This window comes from Odocoileus virginianus, chromosome 21 (assembly GCF_023699985.2).
Source record: "Odocoileus virginianus isolate 20LAN1187 ecotype Illinois chromosome 21, Ovbor_1.2, whole genome shotgun sequence".
NCBI classification, from domain to species: Eukaryota; Metazoa; Chordata; class Mammalia; order Artiodactyla; family Cervidae; genus Odocoileus; species Odocoileus virginianus.
This window is the reverse complement of record NC_069694.1, coordinates 4841680-4862191: the sequence shown is the minus strand read 5'-3', so window position 1 is coordinate 4862191 and position 20512 is coordinate 4841680. Positions and strand designations below refer to the sequence as shown.

The 20512-nt window shown below is 35.8% G+C and overlaps 1 protein-coding gene across 1 annotated transcript in view; it reads right to left on the bottom strand.

Moving 5' to 3' along the window:
• Positions 1-20512, bottom strand: part of ATP8A1 (ATPase phospholipid transporting 8A1) — a 240371-nt gene that overhangs the window by 164314 nt on the left and 55545 nt on the right. Inside the window, exons 6-11 of the mRNA XM_070451955.1 lie at positions 19187-19227; positions 9768-9841; positions 7183-7252; positions 5519-5646; positions 1668-1779; positions 347-512 (exon numbers count right to left, since the gene is read on the bottom strand). Of these exons, the coding sequence (XP_070308056.1) occupies positions 347-512; positions 1668-1779; positions 5519-5646; positions 7183-7252; positions 9768-9841; positions 19187-19227 (591 nt within the window). The remainder of the gene's footprint in view (positions 1-346; positions 513-1667; positions 1780-5518; positions 5647-7182; positions 7253-9767; positions 9842-19186; positions 19228-20512) is intronic.

The following is a 20512-nucleotide window of genomic DNA, read 5'->3' as shown; positions in this document are numbered from 1 at the left end:
GTAAAATTCTTTTTGATGATTTAAATATACTCAATCTGCTTTCTTTACCAGATAGCTATATAACCACTTGTGTTAAAAATAAAAGAAATCAATAAATTTAAAATAACATTAATAATATAACTATTTTGGAGTAACCACTATAGTTTTAAGGATTCTGAAATTTTAGAGATTGTAACATTTTACTTAACTTTTACTGGAAAGTGCACTGAAAAATAAAGATTAAATGTTCTGTTATCTTGGCAACAAAGTTTTCTTTTTAGAAACAGGAAATTCCAATATCAGTTGTGAAACAAACTCATGTTTTCATGAAAGAAAAAATAAGTACAATAAGCACTTCGATGCTCACAGTTTAGATTGAGATACCAGTCCCTTCCAGAATGCCTTCGATTCCAAATGGCCGAGCCCACAGAACAGACAAGAGACATGGCAATCAAAATACAAAATAAAATCAAAATCTGCACATTTGTAATCCTTTCGACATTTGAGAGTTTAAGTGGCGGACTTGTCGAATTCTGTAAAGGGAAAACAAAGATAAGTAGTAATGAATGTGTACAAATAATCTAGTAATGTGTATCTAGTATTCTGGTGAGCATGACAAAGTCACAAGTCAAAGTCTACATAGGATCCAACACAAAGCAATCAGATGCAACAAGCTGTCAAAAGTTAACCACCTCTCTTCCTCCACCACATCACACAGTTCTTTTTCTATGACATAAAACAACAAGAAAGAAGAGAAGGGAATAACACGCCTTTTGAAGACACAGCTTTCACATTGTGGCAGGGACGCAACAATGCATCAGCTGACGACCTAAGCAAACGGTAGACGAAGACATCTAGCATCTCAGCTCCCAGAGAGAGGCAGAGAAGGTGACCTGTGAACCATAGCCAGAGATGTGGAAATCCCAAACTATGAAGACACCCTGGTTTGCAGGGTTTTTACGGTATTTAGTCATTGTTTTAGCACAATAGGAATCTAGGCAGTGCTGGCTATCAAGAATTATTAACCACAGTCCTGCTTGCCTGTGGATAGCATCTTTGTGCCTTTACAAGGAACAGAGTTACCAGCCCTCAAAGCAGATTTTCATTGAGCATCTTAAGACTGAATTTCCCACACCCATGTAACCACTGAACACTCACGATGTCTCAATGCAGAGAAGGAGCACCCACAAGCCTGCGTAAACATTTTAAGTGCCAGGATTAAAGCGGATTAAAACTGGTGTCACATAAAAATGCTCTGAAAAAACAGGCAACATCTGACTCACGAATTTTTCTTTCAGTTCTATTTAAAAAAATAAAATAAATTCTAAAATTTGATCATTGTCATAAAATTATAAGATAAAACGCTTTAATGCAGAGCACTCATCATTAAACAGACAACTTTTGCAGATCACTGCAATTGTTAGTAAATGCTGCCAATGGACCGGTGTACAAAATCATTAGGTGTTCATGCACTGGCGATCTCTGGTGGAACTTTGCAGCGTTCTTGCGTGGAGTCAGCCACTTCACAGCCCCGCCCACTGAAGACTGAGATCTGGATGCAGAGTGTAGGGCTCAGGTATCTTTAACAGATGGTCCGCTATATTTATCAGGACTACAGCAAGGAGGGATACAGGCAGTAATGCTGCAAACACCCAGGTCCCTAAGGTTTTCATAGACAAAAACCTCACCTGCATTAGCTTGGTGTCATGTCCAGTGTAGACAACTATTCCATGAACCCACTGTGTATTTCTCAGCTGAGCACCTCGAAGAAGAATCTGGTCTGCTCCCAGGGGGACAGTGCTGTGGCAGATTATGTTGACATTAGAAATGACATTTCCCCAAGTGCTGAAGAACTCTATAGCCACTATATAGTCCTAAGAAAGTTTCTGCTATGACAATAACCCTTCTCATATTTAATTTTTAGAACAGAAGTAATTTCCCTACCAATAAGAATAATTTTCTTACAAAAGGATAGCTGAAGGGAAGCACTTCAGTTACCTCCAAACCAGGTACTTCCTACAACTTCATTATCCAAGATAGCAGGCAACAGCATGGAATTCAGAGGCTCATTCTCAAGCCTGTTGAAGACTTTTCCTGGTTTAGCAAGTCCATTTAGGTTTCTGAGATATTTAGGAGTGGTAAGATTAGGGGATCTGTTTCCCTTAGCTCACCTTCCTTCAAGTTAAAAATAACTTTGTGCAAATAAAGGTACAAAAAAAATACACAAGGTAAGAAAATGCATGGATCTCACTGGATACTTTGTATTGCCATCCACACTTCCCCAGAGATTAAGTCTGTATTAAAATCTCTAGACCATTCATTTATTGTATTTGAAGATCAGTTTTCTGAGAACTGTGAACACATTTTCAATAAATGGTAGCATCTAAAAGTCTTAAACACTCCTTTGAAACGACAGCAAATTGAGATTCTTCATTACATAGGACTTAAGCCACATTTTTTTTTTTTTTTGTGAATAAGGGTCAAGCTGGTCTTTTGTGGATTTTTTGCAAGGCTACCCACTATGGTAAGTTGTGGGTTAATACAACCTCTCACAGAGCTATCACAAGGGTACAAGCTATCACAAATACAATGGGATTCTTAATGGAATCATCCTACATAAAATTTAATGACTCAAAGGATCCTATTATTACTTCTTCATTTTGCTGTTTAAAAAAAATCAAAAAAGGTCAAATGCAATGAAAAATTCATTGAAAAAAAACTTACAGAAGAAAGAGGGAAAGTCTCCAAGTAACTGTCTCCAGAAACAGACTTTGTTTGTCAGAGAAACAAAGACTGAAGCTTTCATTTCTGGTGAGATCTTATAATCCAGTAGGGGATCCAGTTGTAGTTTGGGGCTGGGACCTTCTTTTAGGAGCTACACAAATGTCACTGGCTCAGTTGAAATCAACCCAGATGGGTGGGTGATAACAGCCCCTGAAGCCATCTCCTTAAGTGAGCACATCCTGAGGAATTTGTATTCCAATTTAAGAAAAGAACACAGCAACTATAACTCTCATTCCTTATGCAAAACAGCATGCCTTTCAGACCCATTTCAAAGTTTGGGGTGCACTTCAGAGGTGGGCGGGGCCTTCAGGCAGGTCTCCATGAAGCTCCTGGGAAGCTGCTAGATTATGCGCTAGGGCACATAAATGCCAACTGGTCCTCACGTACCTAGAGGTATGACCTAGCAACTGTCAGCTCAGCATCTGTGGTACAGATTGACTGGAATGAGGCAAACTCTTCAAAAGCAAAACTACTTCTCAATTACAAGGACTCAATAAGAATTAGTCACTAGTTTTCATCAGAGTTGGAATTCTGAAGTTCCTAGCAATCGACAATGACCTTTATCCTTAATACGATCAAAGTACATTCATTCCAAACCAAAGGGGCTCTGGGAACACTAGGCAATTACTGTAAAAGTCAAATGTGCTACAAACACAAAGATATTGAAAATCTATGTCCACATGTCATGTAAACTGAAGCATGTTATATAAATTCTATCTGCACCCCAAATCTTGGCACCACCCTGTATGCATTTGCTGGGCATCGATCTGCTGGGGAACAGAGAAGAAATGGAAGCTGGCCAGTTAGGGACCTCAGACTACAGAAACTTTACTTGCATAAATGGCCAAATCTATCATTAGTCTATAACCATATGTTCATGGAAAGATCACTCTGAAAAATTTAGAACAATATATGATCACTTCAAAACTTACAGGAAGACTGGTGGATCTGTTCAGAGTATTCACTTGTGCTTTATATTTCAAATACTGTAATAATGGAGCTACAAAATACTGAAAGCACTGATAATCTCTCCGGCTGGCGGGGTGAGCTAGAGCATTTAGCGACGTTTAGGTGGCCACTACAAATGCCTACTAGAAAAGAAGGGAGACAGAGGAGATCTCACCCTTCCTGCTAAATTTTGCACCATGCCTTTGCTCCCCTTCATAACAAAACTCCTTGAAAAAGCTGTGTTTTTTAACTCCTTTCATTATGTCAAGCTAACTCTCATCAGGATCTACCAGTTCTAATAGAGCTCAAGGATTTTCACTTGCTAAATCCAAATGTAGGCTCTCAGACTCACTGCACTTGATTTCATTGCCTTCAGTGGCCCATCTGCCTGGATATGGGCTTCTTCACTCTCCTGGTTTCTGTGCTACCGATCTGATCACAGTCTGTTTTGCCAGTCCCTACTCTCAGTTTCAATGCTGTCCTAAGACGGCCCTCTCCACGTTTCTAACTGTACCCGTTCATCCTTGGTGATTTCTTCCAATCCCATGGCTTTAAATATTTATGCCAAATACTCTTAGATTTATCTCATGAATCTGGACCTGTATCCCGAATTTCAGGCATATGTGTTTTAACTGCCTCCTGATATCTGTTTGGACTTTACCAACTTTTTAAGTCCACAACCAAACAGCTGATATTGGCCCTCAAAAAAGTGCCAGCTGATCCCCATTTCACTCAGAATAACACCCTTACAATGACATACAAAGCCTAGTACGACCTGGCCCACTATTACCTCCCAGTTCTTCTATTACCCTCTTCCCCAATCATTCCACTCCAACCACACTGGCATCAATGACATACCATAATCGCTCCAGGTACTTGCCCTCTTTCCAATGATGTAACCATGCAGCTGATAATTTGTACTGTCTATTCCTTCTATCTAGAATCATCTGCCTTCAGATAAAATACTGACTTCCTCATCTCCTAACACCTTTGCCCCAGTGTTACCTTCTCAATGCAGCAATATTTGCCTTCCTGCAGCCATATTAACTAAAAGTGATTCCCTCCCAAGAACTCCCAATCTCTCTTATCCTGGGTTATTTTTTCAAAAGCATTTATCATCACTTTCTAACATAGTATAAAATTTTCTTGTCATTTTATTGTTGGTCTGTTCACCCTTCTCTTACTGCAAGAAAGTTGTTTCTCAAGGTCAGGCAGATTTGTCTGCTTTTTCCATCGCATCTCCTTAAAATCTTCAACTGACCTGGCCTCCTGGGTACAGGGTGACTGGATGAGGGAAGAGGCAGGAGGAGACAGGAGGGGAAAAGAAGGGGATGGAGAAGGGCGGGAAGCAGGCATAAAGGTGACTACAGATCAAATGGCCTAGAAAAGGGCATATGCAGTTACACAGAGAAGGCAAGAAACTATCCCCACAATGAACCCGGGTAGGTGGAGTCTGAGCTCCTTGAGGCATCACAGATTACAGGAAAGGATCCAGGTCATAGAGAATGACAGCTAAGTCTGTAAGTATTCCGGCCAGAGACGAAACCACTAAACAACGTGCCAGAAACCTGGCATATCCAGGAAAATATCCAGCTCCCCAGCTGACAGGAGCCCTGGGAAGCCTTCAGCTATGTGAGGTGTACGGGGTTAGGAGAACTTTCACCAAAGAACTCTGGGTAGAAGTAACACAAAGATGCTTAAGAAAGAGAGTTTGACTTATCAAACGGAGAGAATAAGAAAATATCGAGGTCAGTAATACCCTACAACAGAGTGACGTGTATGTTTTTATGAAGACCAATTTACATACCTGTGTCCATCAAGCCTTATGTTCCCAACAAAATCATAGAGATGTCTGTTTGGACTTTCACACTCAATTCTGCCAGAGAGTCTCATCAAACTGTCAATGTCTTTTATATCTGATGTTGCTGGTAAGCCCTGTTAAGAAATTTTTAAATTAGCATAGAGTATATTAAATAAGTTGTAGGTGGGAGGGAGCAGGGAATTCTGAATTCATCCACACCTTAATGTGGGATCTAAGAGATCCCACTATTTTAGAACAATTATTCCCCCTCTCTTCGTTAGATCAAAACTAGTAGATATCTTCCTCTCAACTTGCATGTAGGATTTTTTTGAACGTAGGTATTTAGGAGAACAGGGCAGATTTTGCGAAAATTCTAAAATATCTTAAAGAGATTATAAACTAGTCTGCAAGGATATTTTGAATTAAAGTCTTCAAAGAACTGTTTGCTTCCAAAAATAAGATATTTAGCATTATGCAGTCTAAATCTGTCTGCTGAATCTCAGAAAGGGAATGTAAAACAACTAGAATCTATGCCAAGAAAGTAGCTATGTTTTTAGTCTTTCAGTCCACGGAGAAGGAAAACTAACAGTTTCTCCCCCCGTCCACCAAGAATCAGCTGTCTCTGAGCAGCCTTCACTGCCCGTGGCAGGCTGAGTTCAGATGCTGGGATGACCTCTGATTCCACCACAACCCAACCTTCTCACATGTCATTTTCACCACTGGTCTAGGACCCAAGAGGATACTTTCTTTAATGTCCCTTCTAAAACTTTAAAAACCTTACAGTGACTTTCTATTAGGAAAGGTATGAGAAATAAACACAGAAACCTAACCAATTCTCTGAGATTAGGGAGCCCTTTAGGAATCTTCTATATGTGGCAAAGCCAAATAATATGGGCCAGGTGAAGGGGAAAAATAAACAAGCTGACACATGTAAAAGCACTTAGAACTATAATATTATCATCAGAGTATTGGCTTTTACATAAAATATTAAAAATATTACAAAATCATTCCTATCTGATGAATCCTATTTAATTAGGCAAGTAAAACTGAATTTTCCGTAATATTTAACTCTTGCAGTTTATAAAACCACTTCATTGTGGTTCAATGAGGAAAGACTTGCAAGTGAACAGAACTGCCTCAACTCCAGACAATAATATTAAGAAATAAATCTATAGGGGTTGATAACAAAACTCAAAAATGTTTCACTTTTGCATGAGAATTATTTTGAGCTAAAGGCAGTGGAGATCCTGAGGGTTCAAGGGAAACTACTGTCCCTCCCTTAACTATCTAGAAGAACTTAAATTATGGGTTTTTCCCAGAGAAGAGTTATTGCCAGAGGTAAACTTTATTTAAAGTGGGCCCATTCATCTGGCAGGGCACACATCTAATTACCAAACATCTGCTCTTCTTATTATCCTGTAAATGACCCCCAGGTCTTCCCATTCCTTAGCTCAGATTTGCATTGCTGTCTTTGAGGCTCTCATGTATGCGGGATTCGATTATGTATGAAATTAAATTTGATTTTTCTCCTGTTAATAGGTCTCATGTCAATTTCATTCTTAGACCAGCCAGAAGAACCTAGAAGAGTAAAGTTTTCTTCCTCTCCAAAAAAGTTCTCAATTCCATGTAAGGGAACAGTAATAATTCCACAAACCTATATTTGATCTTACCTGTCTAATTTTCAGGTTTGTTTCACCATCTAAGTTGGATGTTTCAATGTAGCACATGGCCTGTGGCTCACTGTTTTTTTAAATGGAAAGCATAAAGATTTAGTTGGGGAAGGAAACAATAATAATAACTTATTTAAAATGCTTAGACTCACTGAAGCCTTTCATTCTAAACAAAGGTTTACTTACTTAGTTTCTTGATGTCTTTCATTCTAACCACAAAATGCTGCCAGGCAGAACCCATGCATGACAACCCACGGATCAGATGTTCAGCCAGAGGACCCCAAAGCAATATCCTGACAACAATCAGTACTGACCTTCAAGATCATGTAAGTAATTAGATTTGTCACCCTATGCTTAAATCTTTCTTCATATAGACCCAACACAGACTGAATCTGAAATGTAAAGCAGCTTTGTGTCATATCTTTAGCTCAAAAATATCAAGTGAGATCTCATGCTCATAGCCGACATGTAAATTAAGAGATGGATTAGAAAATTCCAGATTGTTGCCTCTATAAACTTGCATTTGCATGTTTGGATTGTATTACACTATATCTTTAGAAAAGATGAATAAGCTTATGTGGACCATAATATTTAAATTTTAAGGCTACTTTAAAAAACTGTACAAACATATTTTACAATGAAAGTGGATATACACTTTCTTTCCCTTATTTTCCCTGTTCTGTTTCTTAGAGCTGCTTCAGAGATTAGTGAGGCAGCAAAAAACCAGCCACCTTGGCCATGACCTGACCCTAGAGGGTCACTCTATGGGCCCCACGAGAGTGTTTTAGGCAAGCTCGGTGTGCGGTGGCTGGTGTTAAGGGACCCCTGTTCTCTGGTGTTGCCACAGGTACACTCCCCCACGTCCTGTAATCTGCCCCTTCAAGTGCTCATTCTACTTGCTCAGCAACTACAGGAGGGTGAGCCTGCAGCCCCATTGTATGAGCTGATCCTCAACTATAAGGAAGAACATTTTGAAGTTACATCAAACTTAACAGCATTTGCTTATATGAAAAGCCGATCAATTATCATCATATAGTAACTATGAATGTAATTTCTGATAAGTATGTATACTCACAGAAATTTCTAAGTCACAAACACCTGGAATTTTCTAATCAACTTCCAATTTGTACATGTGTAAAGCAGAAGATTCTGACTTTCAGACATGAGCACACTGCTTAGTTTTATGGCTTGAAGACTTGTGAAAAGTACTGAAATTTGTGGTCATTAATCAAATATTTTACAGATTCACTTTAAAGTAAACTTGCAAGTCCTTTAATTTCTCTATGGGCTTTCTTTTTCTTACATAAAGGCTGATACTTTTTTCCCCAACTGGACAAGTTTTTCAATATCTATATTTTCACTTTATCAATTAAGGTTTTATTTTTTATTACTGTCACAATACTAATTTAGTTCTATCAATTACTCCCAATTTTTAATTTACTTATGTATATATTCAAAATAAAAATGGTTTATAAAATTTTATAAAACATATCTTCTGATAATACAGAAGGATAACAAATGCTAAATGACCATTGTCAATTCCATATTTTAACAGTGAAAAGCAATAAATTTCTACTGATCATTATAGCCAAGGGCATTCTCAGATCAAATGAGAATAATGGTCTATCTTTTTTTTCTCCCATAAAACAACTTTTCTAGAACCTTAAATGGCAAGTAAGTTAGAAAGTTAAATGCCTGGTTTCTCTTTGAAATGGGGTAAATACAACATATATCCAAATTCAGAACATTCTCAATCTCTTAAAACAACTGTTTTTGCAGGAGTTCTTGACAATGTTATGAAAAGGCAGCAAGAAGTCTCAGATAAGGAATCATGCTAGATAATAATTATTTCAGCAAATTATGATGACATTCAAAACACAAACTACTGAAAGGCAAAGCAGGCTTTTAGATTAGTTAGTGGAAAGGTGAAACAAGATGCGTATCACAATACAGACACTAGGAGACAGCTGAAGTTGATCAGAGTAACGTGCATGATGTCATTAGTTACAAGTGGGATAAATACTGATCCCAAAGCATGCAGTATCAACTGTACAACATCCAGCTTTGTGCAGGGGGTCCTCTGTAAAGCCCTACAAGCTCAAATTATAGCCACAACTGCTATGGGATTCTACTGAACTTGTAGAAAATCTCAAATATATGACAAATGTTTAAAATTACAAAAATTTCTCAGTAACAGTTTTTCATGTAAATCTTAACATTGTTCAGAACAGTATCCTGGAGAGGTACTAAATGAAGTCTTAGTATTTAGGCAAGTTGGTAAAATGAATATATAGTAATGATGCATAAGAAATTAAAATCTACCTTTACTGGCATGCCTCATGGACTCCGACTCCTGTTGATAACAACAGGAGCTGAATTTCCCCTCTCGAGGGATGAACATCATTCAACAATGTATTCATAAAAGGACTTTGAAACAACTGTGAAATATCCATCACCTAGAAGTATAAAATGTTTGTGCTTTCAAGGAAGAGACACACAGCTCTACCATCTTTGGGTGCGAGCTGCTTTCTGGTGAAAGGTGAGGACCCACGTACACACGCCCTGTGCAACTCAGCGGCTCTAACCTGGAGGACAGGCTGATGAGATCTGCTGGGAGATGCTCCCCATTTGTCACTTTCACTATTTCCCCTACTGCCACCTACAGGTCCCAGTTTAAAATAATTAAAACAAAACAAAAAAAATGAATAACAGAGGGGGGAAAAAAAACAAACAAATGGACAAAAGAGACAGAAAGTTTGAAATTATTATAGAAAATAATACATGTTAATAAAAATGTCTAATGCCAATTTTTTCAAAACTTATTTTGATCAGGTCTAAAGGCACAAGAAAATGGAATATTTAAGAATCACTTATTTGCTTTTAATAAGCCCAATCTTCAATTTTTAATACAGAAACTTTTGATTTCTAAAATTTTACTCATAAGTGTATCTGAGCAAACTAAATAAAAGCATATTTTTATATAGAGAGCTACTTTATCTAACAGATTTTTCCTTTCTCCAATTCCTCACTCTCTTGCCATCTATTGTAAATCCATTCCTATCTAAGAAGAAAAGAGATAATGGTGAAAACTACTTTTAGGCTTTCGAAAAACAAAGTATACTATACTATCTCTCTCCTACACCCATACTAAAAAAATCTTCATTAAAATGTTCTGGTTCCAAAACATTTCAAAGTTTAATTGCACAAACATCTTAATATATTTAACATAAAGCTGCAAAGGCATGGATCTGGAAAGTTATAATTGCAGACTTCTGAATTATTTACTAATAAAGTTTTGGTAATGAACAGTTTGGCAGAACGAGTCTTTGAATCTAGGAGAAATTTTTCAGACAAGATATGAAATAGATATGGCAAGAATCTGTCTGAAACTGGATTAACAGCTTGGTTTATTTTACAGTATTTTATGCTTTGTGAACCTATATATGTGTTTTTTGTTATATGCTAAAATTTCAGTTTCTTCATTTCAAAATGAAAATCAATGAAACACAGTAACTTTCAACCATGTTCATATTTTAATTTCAAACTGCCTCTAAGAAGATGTACTGTTAGTATTAATAAATTAAAAATTTAGAAATTAGAACATTATAAACTCTTGTTTTGCTTTTTGCTAAATAGTGCTCACTTGCTGGTGAAGATCACTATGTCCTTATTTTGACAGTGGACAGGGTAGTACAATGAGATGCTAGGAGTTAGGTGTTCCAACCCTGATCCAGTCAATGGATAAAGTGAAATGACTAAAAATAAGACAAAGTCAAAATTCATCTTTCTGTTAATGGTGGCAAAAGCTTCTACCTACTTCTTGAGGCTAATGTAGGTTCACAAGATCCAAGTAATGCAAAAATATTTTGAGAAAAAAAAATTTTAAAAACCAATAAAACCCCCCAGAAAGGTGGTACTTTGTCACTAGGTGGAACTATTTAGTAGCACAAGCTTTATACTTTACTTTGATTCCATTAAATAACAAAAAGCAGTGAATCAGATAATCTTTTCAGAAGTAATCATTTGAAGGAAGTTAACCATAGTAGATGTATATTAAGATACGGAAACCAGTTTGATTGACCAATATTGATAGCCACCAACAAATGCTTTTAATGCTGAGAAAAGAAATCTTGTAAAAATGTCAAGTTTAAGAAACAAAAGTATATAGCTTATTAGTAGTTTGGATTGGATAGAGACAGATGAAAAATATTTTAAAAACTTTCAACTTAGAATTAAATATAAATTCAAGGTAGCATAGTCAATTATCTTCATATTTCTGAGCATATAAAAATGAAAATTGTACTTAATGTTTCAGCATATGATGGTTTCTATGCTAAGTTATGTCTCTATAATAAGTTTAATCAGGAAAATATCAAAAGTTTCCTAAAGTGCTGGAATGCTTCACTATCCCTTTGAAATTTGTTGTATGACATTCAGATGGTCCGTCATTCATTACCTCTATCAAACTTCTACTGAGTACCACCAAGTGTGTATCATTCTGCTGGTTAGCCATTTTTAAAACTTAAAAGACTATTAGCTTAAACTGAAAGTAGAATCAGGGGATATTAAGAGTCTGATAATTTAATCCATCTTCCTCACTTTGAAAGATGTGAAGTCAAGGTTTGAGACAGTAAGTTTCTGGTTCAAAAAAAACCATGCCAAGACAAGAACCCTGGGATTTGCTCCAATGACAGTAAGCGTGCTGCTGGCTCATTCTCACAGGGACCATTACCAGCATCCTTCAGTTTTACAAACTTGCCCTGATAAAGCTAGGAGCAAAGGGAACTAAAAGCAGAAAGGTTAGTTTTAAAAGCTATTAATTTTAGTCCTTCTGGAAAAAAAAAAAACACCCAATAGGTAAGTGGCACCAAAAGTTCCCAGCTATAAAATACAAAAAAATTACTATAGTTACTTCAACTACCTGTAGACTTACCTCTATAAATATCTAAAAAACTCTTATTGCTCAGTTAAGTTTCCCTAATTTGTCACAAATTCAATCAGTTTAAATAATGACCTGATTAAACAGATTTTGAAAAAAGGACACTGTCCATATTTATATGTGGATTTTACAAATAAAACTGTCCAAGGAAATGATGATAAACAACCTCTAAAATAGTAAAAACATTTTTCTTAATTTATATTAGGACTAGCTTTACAGTTTTTAAGCCTAAAGCCATTTGAAAGTCACATTCTTTAAAGGGTTACAGTGCCATATGACCAATTTATGACTATCTTAAATACGAGCAAAACAAAAATTATCTAAATTCAGTAAGAAAGAACTTAGAAGAAAGAAAAAAGTGCTTTAATTTTTGTTGGAAGAGCATACTATTTCAAAAGACAAGATGACAAAAAAGAACTCATTTATCCATTTTCTTGTACCAATGCACCACAAAGATCAAGAAACTTTGGAGGGATACATGAATGCATCATAAAGGAATTTATCATGAATGAAGATTGCAAGATAAATCAATAGTACCCAATCCATGTATTATATAAAATAAGTGATAGGAAATCTTACAAGAGTTAGTAGTCTATACAAACAGATCTGAGCACATTCAGAGGGAGCGTAGACTCTTAACTGTAATTATAATTTCTGAATTTTAAACATAGTACCGATCACTTATTCTATATGGCAAATGTGAAAGAGTCCTTTTAGCCCAATCAATCTTCTTAATGTTTAGTTCAAAATCATTAGAGAGGTTTAAAATTCTTCGTTTATTCTTTATTTCCTTGGAGAAATCACAAGGTCAATGCAGGGTAGAGAAACCATCCTCTACACTGTTTGAGCATCAGTAGGTATCTCTACCTTGATGAGAGAAGTACAGTGTCAGCAGGTATATACTCTTTGCCTTTTATTATAACTATATCTCCAACATTTACCTGAAAGAAAACTGGGAATTGGTTAATTATCTGCATTGAAAATAGTTACAAATACACAACCCATTGTATTTAAGCAGAGAATACAGTAAAAAATGCTTATTGGCAAACAAGAACCACTTATCTTCACAATATGGCATAAAATTATCTAGAAGTGAGGCCAAGGAGAGAGCAATCCTTTAAAACGAAAAAACAAGCAAGGAATCTGTATTGTACCACCTAAGTAACACAGCTTAATAAAAATCTATTTCATCCACTCTGGTCACTTAATTGACATCTCATCTTCTCATCATTCTCTCCCTATGACATAAAAATAAAAAGGAGGAATTTTCCAGATGAAATCATTACCCTGTTTAAGGGAATCTTATTACAACTGGAAAAACTATGTATGTATATATCACTACTCCTCAGATGAATCCTACTTAAAATTCATAATTTAGAGAGGGAAAAAAAAGAGTTTTAGATTCTCAGTTATTCCCCAAGATCACAGAGGAAGAGCTTAGACTCAAACCCACATTGAGCTGTCTGCAAAGTCTGATTTTGCATAAGCAAATATAATGAAATGATCACTGCATTTTAAATTAAAAAAGAAAAACCAGTTTAAGTCCCTCTCTTATTTTACTACCTGTTAGCATTAGTGTGAGCACCATCTGAAGACAAATTAAAGATATACTGTGTCCGGAAACTTAGAAGGAATTTAAAGAGCTTTTAATGTCACAGAGCTTTTGGCAAACAGTAACTCCAACTAAGTAGCAACTTGGTGTGCTGGCCAAGTTGAGCAAATTACTCTGATAGCCACGAAATTAGACCTCACTCTTAGCAGCCAAAAAAATCTAAAAGTTTTACTATTAAATCAAGAGAAGAAAAGCCCCTTTTCTTGTCGGGGGCAGTGTTAAAGCCTTTTTATTCTCTCCCCTCTCTACTTTTCCTTGAACCCCAAAATAATACTTTTCTGCACGGGCCGGGGCGGGGGGCGGGTGGTGGTGGTGTGGGGAAGAGATGGATGTCCTCAGTGGGAATCACAATAAGAGACAGCCCACCGTGGTCTAGTTATATACCGCGGGAGAGACCAGTTAGGGAAGTTGGAGGAGACCTTCTCATTTATGGTATGTATGCTGGTTATCTAGGTAGGGAAACTATGAATACCTTGATTCAAAAGAGATTTGTTTCAAATGAAATCTGAACTCTCTGAAATTGACAAACTGTCAGGGACCTTGGATCAAACACCCCCTTCCTTAAAAAAAAGGGGAAACTGGGAAAACAAAAAATAGCAAGTATAGGTGTATACTGACCCTTAAAGTAATGCGTTTTAACAATGCTCTGCTAGCACTCACTAAAAGCAAGATAAACAGAACCAATTTCTCTGCAGCCAGAGCACCAGGAGAGAATTCTACACAGGTAACCATTTAACTGCTGCTTAATCATCTCCTGTGTGTTAACATTTGCTCTTCAATCAGATGATATTCTTCATAAAGTCAGGATCACGTTTGTCTGTACTAGCGTTAGGAATTTTCATTAGTCTGTTAGACTCTAACAAACTGCACTATTTTCCAAAATCTTCATTCATTGTAAGACAAATGAAAGGCTTATAGTTAGAAAACTGAAAACTAAAAGAAAGTATCAGCATCTTACAAGGTCTAACATGGTTACCCCAAAGGCTTGGGAAGACCAAAGGCTCAGTGAATGCTAAGGCTGCTCTCATTGCACTGTGAAGGGATTACTCCCTCCTTCTGATGCCGAGGTTCTAACTCACTTTCTCAAACACCTCTTTCTTATTGGGTTCTGAGCTTCTAATGTGACATTCATTTCTGTTTTCAGTCTGGTATGTGCATAGGAATAGACAGAACAGAAAGTCAAGAAGCCAAAAATCTTTGACCACGTTGTTCTAATCAAAGTTATCATGACAAAACAGTTTTAGTCCCCAAAATACTTGAGTTTAAAAAAATACTCAGGGCTTCTGGCCACTACCTTGAGCCTTCTCATGTCATTAATATTAGAGATTATAATTGAGGATTATGAAAAAGGTTATCAGACTATAACAGACGGAAGATCTGATCGCTCAATTGCAGGCTCCAGCATATTTATGTTTTTACTAAGGAATTTCTGAAGATATGAATTCTCAATCCAAACAACTAGATTGCATGGTGGAAACTTCAGGCATTAAAGCAGCTGAATAGAGTGACTTTTACAGGGGCATACGGCCTACTATTCCATGCTTTTCTTTAAAGCCTGAAAAATACGTTGATTCTAAGATTCTTCACCTAATTTTTCTGCCTGCTACTAACTCAAAAACATGTGAACAGTCTCAACTGCATCTTAACCTTAAGAGCTGATCTCTGTGGTAAGAGTAAAGAAGACAGCTGTTGACTTTCAAGAGTGGGGATTCAACGCCTTTTTCAGGGCTTTGTGATTGTAATATTTTCTTAGAAAACCAAATACTGGCATTTTAACCTTGTACAACAAAGAAAAGGCTTCCAAACAAAAACTGGAGGGATAAACTTCGAGTGTTTGAGAGCTGAAGTTTGCCCATCTATGAATGACAGGGTGGACACTGTGCAAATCTGTAGGTCCTCAGAGAAACATTAAAAGCAACCGCAGTAGCCACACACTCAGAGAGGCCAAGAAAGAAAGAACCCTAAACCTAAAGCCCATCTGCACTAAAGTTTATCACATTATGCTGGCAAATGGATCAGACTCTTGGTTTTGCTTTATTGATTTCATTTTTAATTGCACAAAATATCACATAAGCTAAAGAAAAGACTTACTTTACAGTCTGGCTAACACAACAGCCAGCCTGTTTTCACACCAGTTCATTTAGTGTTCAATAAATCATTTCTACGTCACCAGCATCTTGGTGTACACCATCCCATTCTTTTCACCTCTGATTATTCTATGACACAGTGACTCTATTGTGAGCTTACTGCTTAGCACATATATTCAATAAGTATTTGTTGAGTGATACTATAAAATTTTTCTGTGTGTTGCCACAATATTTGAAATTACAGCTTTTATTTGTCACAAAATATACCAGAGTATAGAATGTCATAATTTATTTATAAAATGCTTTCACTATTTTGGATATCCATATATTGTTAACTTTTTGCTATTATAAATAATGTTAAATGATAATATTTTCTTGGGATAAATTCCCAGAAATCTTTTTTTTTTTTTGTGGTTGTCAATATGAAGACCTAAATTGCTAAATCTATAATACTATGTGAATAAAAGACTTTATAAAAATTCTGAAATATAAAAATTTTTCCTTGATAGCAAATGAGACCTCAATATTGTTTAAATTTGCAACTTGTACTATTAGGTTGAATATTATACTGAGTCTGGTTGCTTATTAAATTTCTTGTTAGTTTTTGTCAACTTTTATTTCCTATCTAGATAACAATAATTTCAATCTTTTGTCATAGTTGGTGCAAATATTTCCATAATTTCTCTGTTTATTTGTGCGTTGCATACTAGATTTAAATTTTATGTAATCAAATTCCATAAATCCTTGAGATGTTGATCTTGTTCTACTCCAAATGTTAAGTAAGGTTTTTCATTCTATTTGTATGTTTTTCAAAAACAATATTTTAACATTTTCTTCTAGTCAATTGAAATTTATTTTAGCCTGGGCTATGAGTTAGACATAAATTGTACTATTCTCAAAACTGCTAATCTGTGGTCCCAGCATGATTTATTAAATAATCCTTTTATCAGTGATTTTCCCCTGTTTTATTAAATATTAAATAGGCTTTAGTTCAAGGCATTTTTTTTGTTTTGTTTTATGCTATTCATCAAAGTATATACGTGCAACAGATCCACACTATTTTAATAACTTTTCATTTCATTTATACTTAATCCTTGCACACTGTTAATTTTCCAAAATAGTCTTCTATTTTCTCAACTGTCTGTTTTTGAAGTTACAATGAATAATTTAGCAAACTCTTGAGGAAAAAGAAATGATCATTTCCCTGGGTTATGCTATATCATTACTTTTGAAGAAGTGGGGCTGTGTTTTTCTACGAATATGACACATTTGCCTATTTATGTGAAACTTTAACACTTAAAGTTTCAAGGTTTTCTTTACAGCAGTAGTATATATATTTCAAGTTTATTTGTAAGCATCCCACATGCCACTAGGAATGAGACCTTTTTTCATTGCATTTTTCTAAATTGTTATTGCTGAAGATAGTCATGTCAACTTCTGAATATTTATCTTGAATTCATTGCTGAGCCAACTTTTATGAACTCTAATTAGCTAACTCTCTACTTCCAGGTATTAAGTTACATCAGTTCATTTTGGCTGGATGACTTTCTGCAACATGTTAAAATTCTAGCCCTCTGTTTCTCAAAGTGGGATATCTAGGGGAGGTGTGGCACTGAACTCCAAAACAGCTGAGAATGCTATCAATCATGGGCTGGTAAATTTTCTTTACTGTGAAAAATTGGAAAAGTTAACGTAATCTACTCAGTCTTGGAATAATGACTGCCCAATAGGAAAATAAAACATTAAAATGGATTAAAATTAATTTTAGGGTGAGGTAGTGGATGGTTATCTCCCGACTTTACAACTAATTTATTTTTTTTTACTTTTTAAAATTAATTTATTTTTAACATTAATTGATTTATTTTAATTGGAGGATAATTACAATATTGTGATGGTTTTGCCACGTATCAGCATGAGTTGGCCATAGGCATGCACGTGCCTCCTCCCTCCCGGGCTCCCCTTCCACCTCCCTCCCTGAGCACCAGCTTTGGTGCCCTGTGCCAAGCATCAAGTTCTCAGTATCTCACATGTGGTCACATATGTGTTTCTGTGCTATTTTCTCAAATCATGCCACCCTCTCCCCTAAGCAAGCACTAGAGGTAAGAAGAAATTGTTATCAATTCCTTTGGATATGCATTTATGTTAATTACCCTGACAATCCTAGTAAATGAAATATATTTATAATAAAAATCAATTTATTGTAGTTGACTACATACTACTTGTCTTCTCTCTAGTGTTTAAATCCACAAGTACTATATAAGAGCATAAGAGAAGCTTCTTTTGTAACAGTAAATTGAGCTTTTTGTATTTTCTATCTTGTGCCTCTGAAAAAGAGGTAACTGATACAGAAATAAGGAAAGGAAAAGTATTTTCCTCTTTGTTACTTTCATGTCAAAAACCAAAGAGAGGGAGAGTAATGACTTTTCAAATATCCAGAAAAGGAGATGTCAATCTTCATTCTGGCCACCGATTTAAAATCAAAATGCAGTTAGTTCAGAGGGATTCCTGTTACCTGGGAGGATACAAGCTGACTGCGAATGTCACAGGGCAGAATCAAGGGCGTGGCCTTTAACTTGGAAATGCAAATAAACTGAGTGTCCTTACACATTTGTTGTCCTAGCAAAATCAGAAAACAAGGTCCGGGGTGGAGTGGCCTTGCTCCAAAAAGTCTCTTACAAAGTTAGGAAGGTTATTCACTTGTGGATGACTGGAGGTTAAATGGTCTTCCAGAACTAAAGGAGAACTAACAATCATAGCTTACCTTTTGAAACTGGGGTCTGAAAAGCATATGAACATTTGGATAACACTTGCTAAATTGTGACTCAACTCACTAACTGTCGTGTTAGAGGTCCTATGAGCAAATTAACTTCTTGATGTTATGGAACTCATTTTCAGCTAGTTAGAAGATGATATTTAGTTAGTAAGACTTTTAAGAAAAAATGAATTAGCAATGTATAAATGTGATTAGTCACAATAAATGAATTTGTAGTAAGATATACAAATGTGAACTATCAGAATGTAATTTTTGTTTTACTTGGACAGTAGATGATTAAAGCAAAAAAACTACAACACAAAACAGTCCATGGTTAAATGAAATCTATGAAACCAGTACTCAAAATATACTATGAAAGAAACAAAAAGTTCTAAATATAACTTTAAGATACTAGTCTTTCTAATATATTGCAGAATTATTAAATGGAAATGACTAACTGAAGAAGATTCCATGTATGTTTACATTACTTACTAAACAGCTTTCACATCAGTGGAATCCTTGACATTTGCTTATATCACACACAAAAATTACATCTACTAGAGTACGCCTCTGTGCATGTCTTCTCCTGTAACAAAATAAAAATCAATGCATACCTTTTCCCAGTGCACAATTTCCCAAGCACCATTTCTCAAAACTGGAAAGAGAAAAGGGGATAGTTTTAAGAACATTTTTATTACTCATCAAAAGCCTACCTCTGATGAAATGATCATTTTTAAATGAATAGCTTCAAATAAATGAACTGGTAACAATTTTTACAGGTTTAAAAACTAACTGTGACAGCAAAGATACATAAAATTATACAAAGAAACAACCAATGTACACTTTATATCTCACAGTAAAATATTACTAACAAGGTAATCTTTTGCCAAGGGCTTTCTTTAGCACACAAGAGAATTACAGGGCTTGACTGGAGGAGAAAGCCACAAAAATGCTTGAAAAAGGGAGTGACAAGCTTAAAAAATTTCAGAAGCCAGAATAGTAGCAATGCTAAAAAAAAAAAAAAGAGGTTTACAAGCATAGAAGGAATGGATTTCAAACTGGGTAGTAAAAATTTAATACATAAACCAGTAGATTAAAAAAAAACTGTACTTTTAGCTTTAAAATAATGGAAAATAGCAAATATTTCTATATCTGGTTTACTGAGAAGAAACAAAAGGGGGCTACAATTAAATTATGAATGCGGGGCTGAAATTTCTCGGAGTTTTATTACTGGTTTGCAGCAGTAAAGTTATTCGGTTTACTTTTCTTTTATTCCTACAATGCATCTGTGGCAGAATACTGAACATACCCACAGACACTAACAGATAAAACAGAAGAGAGAATAAAGTGAAGCAGATGGCACAGCATGGAGTTAAGAAAGAGTAAGTCAAGGTCAGTCAACAGATTATCCTTACAGTACATTCCATGAGGGCAAAGCTAACATTTGCTTTGTTTAATACAATATTCTCTGGAAACAGTACAGTGCTAAGTAGCTGCTGGGTAAATATTTGCAAGATGAATAACTCATAGGCATGAAAACATTAGATTCAGTTTCTTTTGATGTTAGAAGAGATGAAGGCCTAAACTTCTTAAGTAAATCATAATCTCTAAAATGTGCAATAGCAAACCTAACACTAATTACATACTCACAGGTCTGAAAACCAGTGCTATAATATAAAATATTCTAATCTAAATATAATCTTTTAGTGTTTCAAAATTTCCTGAACCCAGGGACTATGTCTTATTCATTTCTTTATCTCTACCACTCCGCAGCATTCCTGGCACGTAAGACACTCCAGTGTGAAACAGATGAGTAAGTGCAAGGAGGAATATCTTACAGTGAATTTTGGTGAATCAACAATTTAAATAATTCCAAGATGAAGAGCTAACACGAAAGAATTTCCAGTAACTATATGAATGTTTAAGTTTCAGTTTACAGT